General features: G+C 48.2%; 2 protein-coding genes across 2 annotated transcripts; both read right to left on the reverse strand.

Annotated features, from left to right (window-relative positions):
- Positions 1 to 48: 48 nt before the first annotated feature.
- BBA_03923 (galactonate dehydratase) lies at positions 49 to 3,275 on the reverse strand (the record flags this gene model as incomplete). The annotated part of the gene is made up of 6 exons (XM_008599020.1): positions 49 to 1,041; positions 1,137 to 1,324; positions 1,700 to 1,755; positions 1,814 to 2,095; positions 2,443 to 3,133; positions 3,197 to 3,275. 6 exons carry the CDS (start codon positions 3,273 to 3,275, stop codon positions 49 to 51), a joined length of 2,289 nt encoding a protein of 762 aa, XP_008597242.1.
- A 3,189-nt stretch (positions 3,276 to 6,464) lies between these two features.
- Positions 6,465 to 7,916, reverse strand: BBA_03924 (uncharacterized protein; the record flags this gene model as incomplete). Its single annotated transcript, XM_008599021.1, has 1 exon — positions 6,465 to 7,916. The coding sequence occupies one exon, from the start codon at positions 7,914 to 7,916 to the stop codon at positions 6,465 to 6,467; it is 1,452 nt and encodes a 483-aa protein (XP_008597243.1).
- Positions 7,917 to 9,507: the final 1,591 nt, after the last annotated feature.

A 9,507-nucleotide genomic window follows, 5' to 3' on the forward strand; every position in this document is an offset into this window, starting at 1 on the left:
TGCATGATTCCAGAAATGAATCAGATTATACCCCACGATGCTTTGCCGCTACCATTCGCGTAGCTCGCCTCCAGGCCCAATGAAGCCTGGAGACACCCATGGCTCAGCATTCTTGCTTGCTTCCATGACTCGCTGCTCGTCAACCTCAATGCCAAGCCCGGGCCCAGTCATGAGATTGACGTAACCATCTTCAACCTGCCAAATCTCTGGGTTCTTGATGTAGCTCAGCAGGTCATATCCCCCTACATTGTAATGAATGCCGAGACTCATTTCCTGAATGGCAAAATTCGGCGTCGCCGCATCCACCTGCATGCACGCCGCGAGCGCAATCGGCCCCAGCGGACAGTGCGGCGCAATCGGCACATCGTACGCCTCAGCCATGGCCGCAATCCTGCGCAGCTCCGAGATGCCGCCCACATGGCACAAATCCGGCTGTAGCACATCCACGCAGTTGGCCTCGAGAAAGGGTTTCACGTCCCATCTTGAGTGCAGCCGCTCGCCCAGCGCGACCGGAATCGTCGTCAACCCCGCGAGCGCCGCCACGCCCTCGACGTGCTCCGCCAGCAGCGGCTCCTCGATGAACAGCGGCCGCAGCGGCGCCAGCGCCGCGGCTAGCTGCTTGGCCATTGGTCGGTGCGCGCGCCCGTGGAAATCGACGCCGACGTCGAGGCCGAGCGCGCGGACGGCACGCACGCGCTCGACGCAGCTGTCGAGCGCAGAGGGCGAGTCTAGCCACCCGAGGTCCGAGGTGCCGTTCATCTTGACGGCCGTGAAGCCTTGAGCTTGGCGCGCGCGCGCGGCGCTTTTGACGGAGGCGGGGCGGTCGCCGCCGATCCAGGCGTAGACTTTGAGCTTGGTGCGCAGTTTACCGCCGAGGAGGTCGTAGATTGGCACGCCGAGTTTCCGGGCTGCAGGAGAAGTTGGGTCAGTGGACGGGGGACGGGACGGGTTGGGCGGACGGATGGTACCTTTGAGGTCCCAAAGGGCAATGTCCAGTCCGGACAGGGCACTCAGAAAGACCGGGCCTCCACGGTAAAACGTCTTGCGCCATGACAGTTGCCAAATATGCTCAATGTCGCTTTTGCAAGTATTAGCACGGGGTGTTGTTGACGGGAAGCGCATCAAGGAAAAAAAACTTGCTCTGCTTCGAGTCCGACATATTGATCTATCCATGCGTCGAGACATCCTTCTACTGCTTGAGTATGGCCCTCCAAAGATGCTTCACCCCAGCCAATGTTGCCTGCGTCGTTGGTGATTTTGACAAAAAGCCAGCGTGGGGGTACCCGGTAGTACTTGATGTCGGTGATTTTGCCCATTTTTGAAGCTAGGTAGAGGAACGATTACAGTGTTTGAAAGGAAATTGATCTAACTGATGTACAGTATGTAAGTTTTATTATGACTTTCCCAGAGTTTTGTTCGTCGTGTTCCCCCACGTATTGGGTTGTTGAATCGTGGGGGTGTCGCCCCTCAATTTCGCCTGTCGACGGGTTGAACCCCGATTTCGGACAGTTCGCCGCTTATACCGATGGAGGGTCTTTAACTAATGAATAGAGGCTCAATTCCCTCTTAGACACAATAAACCGAATCTCTGGTCCAAGTGAACCTCTACGGATCTTTTAGCCCCTCGCTTTGTACCTCCTACTAGCATCTTATGTACGTCGCCCCCCTTGTCGGTACCAGCCTGGCATACAAGACTTACCCATCTCACTTAGTATTCTTCGAATACCCAATAAAGGATTCCGGTTACCTACCCGACTATATAGGTGAAGACTCGCTGTTTCCTAGCAAGTCGTGTCCCGCCGTATATCTATACTTGTCCCACTGGAGATCGAGCCACTCCTGCCGTCCTAGGCTTTCGAACAAACTCATGACCTCCTCGCTGGGTCTCCAGTCGCCGACCTGCCACTGTACCACCGGTGGTATTGGTGTCGCAGCAGCAGCATCGCCGTCTTTCTGCTTCTCACTCCCACGCCCAGCAATGAACTTGACACCCCATTTGTGGCCCATCTTGGTCATCAAAGTCTTGAGTGCGCGGGAGACGTTATCACCTTGCAAAGCGCCGCCTCGCCTGGTAGACGCGCCGAACTCTGTCCAACTACATTTCCGATTGGTGTGATACTGGTTATTTACACTGCACAATGGGTATCTCGAGATGAGCCAACTTGGGGAATCAATTCAAAATTATCTAAATTAACTCCCCATTTTTCTGTTTCGACTCTTCTTCCTCCTTTCTTCACACTGTTATACCTTTTGACTAATTTTTATAGGCTTGGAAACCTTTGGGCAAGCTACCTGGTGGTTCCTGAAATCTGTCCGCTATACAGTAGCTAAGCAAAGATGGCTCTGGCGGCCGCAGGCTTCAGAAACTTGTCGTCCATGCAAGCAACAACGGGGTCAAAGCTGGTGATGGGAGTGCTCAGCTTCGACAGCTCAAAGACGCACTGCGCAACCTGGCGACGGCACTCGTCCTCCTTCATGCCGTAGGTATTGGGCTTGCCCTCGGGCGCGCAAAGCGTCGTCTCCATCTCCTTGGGGCCGGGCTGCTTGGTCGCCACAGGCTGCACACGAGCAGCCGAAAATGTGGTAGCCGGGGACGGGACAGTAGACTTCTTAAGGCGCTCCTGTAGCTCATTCAGAGCCGTCATCTGCTCGTCCGTCTCCACGTGGTTGTTGGCGAAGTCGCTGTTGGTAAAGGCCAGTGTCTCGCCGCGCTCGTGTTGCGCGTAGATCTGCAGGGCCGACACCATGGTGCCGGTGCGGCCCCAGCCGAAGCCGCACCAGACCAGCGTGCCATTGCGGTGGGCGACGAAGCCCTCCCAGCCCTTTTGGAAGTCCTCGGGTGTGGGGACCTGGAAGTCGACGACGGGCCGGGGCGTGTAGGCGATGCCGGCGTCGGCGAGCGCCGTCTTCATGTGCTCGGCGTCGGCGTGGCTGTTGAGGCTGATGACGTGCTGAATGCCGGCCTCTTTGAAAAATAAAATTGTCTCGTTCGTGATCTTCTGGGACGCGTCCGAGCCGTCGTAAAAGGGCGCGCCGGAGCGGGCAAGCAGGTCGCCGGGGGCAATGAAGTTCTTGACAATCTCGAAGCGTTTAAGTCCGCTTTTCTCTAGGCCGCGTCGGGAGAGCTCTGCAGCTAATCAACAAGTTAGCCGCCGTGGGCGATGTCGCATGTCATCTCGAAGAGCGTCCGTCCTACCTTCGTTCACTCTGCCAGGGAAAGCCTGGACTGCGGCAGCCGCCCCAACAAGGGTAATGAGTGCCTTTCGAATAAACATGTCGTTGAATAAATGGAACTATGAGGTATGAAAGGAAAGGATGGAGTTGATTGCCTTGTAGCTGAGCTTATATGCTTTTGTGTACTGATACCAGCTCCTAGGAGGTTGGCCGGTGCCGTATTTATATTCTGCGGTGGTTCACGGGCACAGTGATCAATGTGTGCAAAACACAAGGTCACCAAGCATAAATCTAATTTCCCTCTTCTTCATTCCCGAATCTTAAGCTTCTTCAAGTATAGGGGACTCGCGACTCGCGGGTCGACTTACAGATGATTCTCGTCATTGTCAACAAACCCCAGTACCTGCAAACAACAAAGCATTAGCTTTGCCAATATGCCCACTAGAGCGGGATGAGAGAGTGGGTATTTTCAACGTTGTTCTACCCGTCACTGAGTCGCCGACAACCCGGAACAACTCCCAGGCCTGCTTCTCGTATCCACAGTGAGTCGCGAGTTGCTCCTATTACTTGACAAATTCCAAAGCAGGGTACTCCTTCTTCTTCATTTTTACGACACTGCAGCTTATTTTCCGTGTCGAGTGTAAGTGAAATATCTCAAAAACACGGTTTGGCCGCTATGCCAAGTGTTCTGAAGCGAAAGAGCAACGAGAGACCGAAATCCAGCGCTGCATTATCAGATCGACCGTCACTTTCCCCTCCAGTGTACGGCTACATAAGGCTCGCGCTAGGATATGGTCCTGATTCTGTCACCACACCACACGGGGATCTAGCATTAACTCGGAGGATACCGAAGCTTAGCCTGGCAGTGCTCCTGCCGTTTCGGTTTCAGCCGGGGATGCATGGCTATATGAGGCTTAGCGAGAAGAAAGACCTTCCGGCCAAACACTAGGGGAAAAGCAACGTAGACCAATCAAGGTAGATAAACTTGATCCGATGGCGGGAGCCAGCAGGGGTGCCGGAGGCCGCACCATTACTTTGCGGTCTGCCGTCCCAGCCGCGACGCTGGTGGCCATGCAGCTCAGCCAGTGGCAACGGAATGATTTTTCCGCCAAGATGCCGCGCCTCTACAGAGTATGCTTCGTGTCATAATCCTAGTCGTCACCACCGACATCCCGCCGACGTCCCGTGGATGATGGCTCATGGGAAACGCGCTCTTATGCCTCAATTTATTGTATATAGTGTTACGTGGCTGTATGCTTACGAGAAGATGACCAAGAACGTGACCCAGAATACGACGTCATGATAAAATTGCGCCAAGTTTCTCAGTACTTTGCAGCTTCTACTATGTAATGCATACATTTACCCTCATATCCGTGCTTCCCGTAGTAATGACACCGAGCAGCGCGCGCTGGCGAAATCAATCCTATTCTGAGCATAGGAGGTTCTAGTAGTTGGCGTTCATCGCAGAGAACCCACATTATAAACCATTTATTCACACCATGAAGAACGCTAAATGCCGCCCTTTCTGATACAAATCGTAAAACCGCAACGTTGTCCCGTCCGCAGCCGCAAGATTGACCTTGCTACCCGGGTGAAACACCAGAGTGCTCACCTAACTATCGTGGCCGAGTACAATGTTCTACGCCACTTATCAACCACTGTTGCTCAATACTAACAATTCGTTCATTATCAACCACATTGTTTTCAAAATACCCTAACACTCGCCATTTTTAGTCACTTCTTATTATACTTCGTTGCTGTCAATGCCATACCCACCCCTTCCTCAAGCTGGTACCAGGAGATAGTTTCTCCCGAGTACCGCGAGCGACAGAGCAAGACCGAGAGCAGAACAACTTCTTTGCCACTGAAAAATTCAATCATGCCCGCTTAAGTAGAGACCCGATTTGCGGTATTACCGGCCACGACACGCTCACCCTCGCAACGGCTTCCGGGATGCCTTACATGAAGCTAAGTGATATGATGTATGAGCAAATGACTCGCAGACCGTCTATCCACAGGAGCGGGCTAATGGCAATTCACGCTGCCCTGACAGCGGACCACATTTAACTGTAGAATAGCATCATCCTATGGAATCATACATATATACACACCATAGAGCACTCTCTAGACGTTCAAGCTCTTGGCATGTCGCATTATCAGATGTGCGACTCGCGGCGTAGTATATAATGATGATAATTGCTCGCCGCAGCAGAGTCATCAGAATCCCTGAAACTTGGCGTATAGCTACGCCCAAGGTTATTATACCATCCGTTGTTTAGGTTTTCTTTGTACCATATACAAGTTTTACCTCCGGGGCAGAGCGATTCGACAGTTAGCCAAGGGTAGACGTCTTAGCGCTTCGTTTTAGATCCAGGCTCCTAACCACTAGACTATCCAGACCGACCAAATAACCTAATGTTACGAACGCTGCTGTATAGACACGGGGCTAAGCCGAACCGCTAGGGCAGGCACACCCTATAGCCTAATTAAAAGATATAAGGTTATATAATAGCTTATTGAATTATTAAGTCAATCTAAGGATATATATAACGCCTATATAGGACGATTATATAGAGTACAGGTAGAATTATTATAGATAATAAAGCGTAATTCTTACTAGCTATAAGATTATTATATAATTTTTATATATAATATTAAGTTCTAAGATTTATATAGTAGTCTCCTAAGTTTATAGTTCTTTATTTTTAATATTACCTAATATTATTATAAGTATTATAACTATTCTAGTATAGCTAGTAAAACGTTAAGAACTTATATAACTAAGCTATTACTAAGAAGGTTATCTTTAGTACTTAATATACTAGTATAAAATCTATACCTAGTATAGCTAAGTAAATAGAACTTTAATATTAAGACTTATATAATAAGAACCCTTACTTTAATTATCTATAATATTTCTCGCTACGGCTCTTAAACCCTACCCCTTCCCTCCTATCGGGATAATAGGATATAAAGGCCTATGACTTACTAGTCTAGGGTACTACTACGAACGACAAAGTAGTCCAGCAGTAGTCTAGTAGACTATCGGCAGTAACTAAGACTATAGTATATAGGCCTACTAGAGTAGTCTATATCTATCTTAGCTATATTATAATATTTCTTTTTACGTATTAATGTCTAGCTATATATCTTCATAAGTAATAAGGTTATAAAATTATCTAGTTCTTTATTAGTAGTTATATAAGTAGTTATATAATACTATTAATACTTTTATTTATTTTAATATAAGTAATACTATGAGCAGCTGAATAGAATGTAATTAGAAATAATTACTGATTCAGTCCAAGCCAAGATTTTCCCGCGGCCATCGCCAACGATAACCCCTGAAAAGCGTATTGAATCGGGCTGGCTCTGATGGGGATACCAAATGCTTCTGCATCCATCTTCTCAGCTAGCTCACGGAGCTTGCGGAAACTGTTTATCTGTCTTGTCATGCCCGCAAGATCAACTAACTCATTCTCATCGCCCTCCCATGCTGCGAGCAAGTACATGGGTGCCGTCACTAATGCAACATTTGGAATGGACAGTTGAGACAGTGGCTCACCTTCCCCAAACTGAATGAATGCCGAAGGTTGCGAAATAGAAGGCTGTCCCAGTTCCATGCCGTTCCACTCGTTACTCAATAGCGTCGCGAGTTCCTGCGTGTTGGCATACAAAATCTCCCGCATCGGTCGACCAGTCCGTTTGAGCACTCCTTCGGCCGGATCATCAATATATTCCATAGCACCAAGATGCTCTATAACAAGCCCTGCAATTGCCTTTCGCTCGCCATGTTCCCCTCGCCACCATTCGGGATGATCCTGCAGCCATTTTGTCGTGGCCTGGCCATGTTCAGTCACAGAAGGGATGCGCATGTGACCGGACACGAAGACGAATACGTGCGTGCGATGTGGCTTTGCCGCAAGGACATCTTGTGCAAGTTGTAGCACTCCAATATGGCCATTTTCCTCGACAACATTTATGCCGTCTGTGTGGGTGACGACGAGGATAGTCTCATCGCATTTCTCGCCTTCCGACACTGCCCAAATCGTTCGTGAAGATGTATCTTCGAGTCCGGCTGACGGCAATGCAATTGTTGCAGTTTTACCTTGCTCCGACGCCTCGATGACTCTTCTGCTCGCATTCCCTGCTGTGAATACCACAGGTATGTTTTGGTAATCAAAGGTAAAAGGAAGGTACTGATTGACAGCAGCAGCGGGCGATATGGTTCCATCCCAGGCAAAAATCACCGCCTGAACGCCGCTTGCTTTGGCCTTGGCGATAGAAGCGCCGGCAATGGTTGCAGGAAGCAGAGGATTGTTTTGCAGGCCCCAAGGCTGCGACCCCTCCCACACCTTGATTATTGCCCCAAATGAGATACTCGGGTTACTGATTTCCACGACAGCAATATTGCCTCGGGCGGAAGACCAGGGCGATAATGTCCCACGCAACTTCACCAGCTGGCCAGATATTCCCTCTGGTGATGTGAAGCCACTATAAGGGAAGACGGAGGAGATGTCGATTGGAAGCTCATCCACGACAAGATTTGGTGGGCTGGTAAAAGGCGGCATGTACTTGAAGGAAAATTCATCTGAATGGACCTCATACCCCATGTCCTTCAAACGCGTCTCAAGATGGTTCACGAGCTCCTGGTGCTGGTCGCTCCCAGTCAGGCGCGTACCCAATCGAGTGAGGAGGTCGACCTCAGCTTGATAATCGAGATTGGTAAAATGCCGCGCCATGTTTGGCATCTAAAGTTTGACGCTGTAGCGAAGGAATCGGAATATAGAAAGTCTCCAAGCACTGAGTTGGCGGATGTGAGCTTCCACGACTTGGGAGGGCAGGCATCCAGCTTATCTACAGCAAGGCCCCACTACAATGGGGTGCGAATTGGAGCCTGCGCCGGATCCGGGTGCCAAACGTCTGGACGCTGAATGGACGGCAGATGTGTCTGAGCTCCGTGACTCCGTAGATGCTTCGTACCGACCGGATTTACCCTACCCAGTGTTATTGGCAGGCCAAGGCACCTCTACACGGAGCACGACAGCATTTTCAAGACAATGATCAGACTGACGAATAAAAGTCGTTTGTTGGTAGTCGCGAACCGAGGATCCGAATCCACAGTGCAGCGTCAAAGCTTGACTTGTGGATCGTGGCTCAGCGCGTACGTTGGTAGTAACTTGCTACCAAAGCCAAAGGATATGAGTATAGAATTGACGACTAACGTGGTCTACTGGGCCGGGTATGAATGCGACCAGGCATCGGCGAGTCGCATTCCACCTTCATTCCGCGGAAGGTCCATGGTGTTTACCGTTGAAGTTTCGCGGCGGGTTAGTCTTCGCGGAAGCTAGAGGAGCTTCCCGACACCTTGAATTCATCAAAACACTCAGTGGGGCTACCGTTGGCCGCCCTAGGTCCGAAACCTTCCTCTGATATTTGACTCTGTCATTGACTCATGCGTTGTGTGAAAGGTAAGACTATCAAGAGGTCCTCCTTTTAGGCGTATGTAATGTGTGTACGCATTAGCCCTTCAGTTGCTTTGCCGTATGCGCGTTTCAAGGCACAAAAACACCTCACATCAAGTGGCTGGAGCTTATATGAAAAAATGAGCTGGCGTACAGAGTGTTACAAACGCTACAGCACAGCACCGGACGCGAGTTTTTAATATGCGAATTACCGCTTCTAGCTACGCCTTAAGTAGGGGTAGGTAGGCGAAGCGGCGGCACACGCGTTACCTATTTAGGGCTACTACTATTCTGAAGGCGGTAGTAGTATATCTAAGATTACTAATAAAGCTTATATTAGATAGTAATAAGTTATCTATATTTAACTATTGAAAATACCTTAGAGAGACTCTAAAGATTTAATAAGATTTATTTATAATATATTATTTCTAATTAAATAGTAAAGTAAATCTTTTAATCTAAATATTTAGATAAAAATTATATTAATATTATTATAAAAATCATCAATTATTTATAATAAAATTAAATATAATATTATATAAATTCATTCAATCATAAGTAAGTTACCTAGATAAGTAAGTTACCTACTTTACCTAGTTTTTAGTACTTTTTATCTTAGTACTTCTATTACTTAATAACTATTTATAAAAATCCCTTTAAAAGAGGTAAGTATTATCCTTACCCTCTAAGCTCTTAAAAGAAATCTAAAACTAAGCTATAAAAAGCTATATTAATTTATAATATACCTTAAATAACTATATATAACTAATATAATAACAAAATTATATAATATAATTCTATATCTAATTTAAAAAAAACTTATAAATATAAAAGAAAAAGCTATAATAAAATATATTCTTTAGCTAAA

The sequence above is a fragment of the Beauveria bassiana genome, assembly GCF_000280675.1.
Source record: "Beauveria bassiana ARSEF 2860 unplaced genomic scaffold BBA_S00008, whole genome shotgun sequence".
Lineage (NCBI taxonomy): Eukaryota > Fungi > Ascomycota > Sordariomycetes > Hypocreales > Cordycipitaceae > Beauveria > Beauveria bassiana.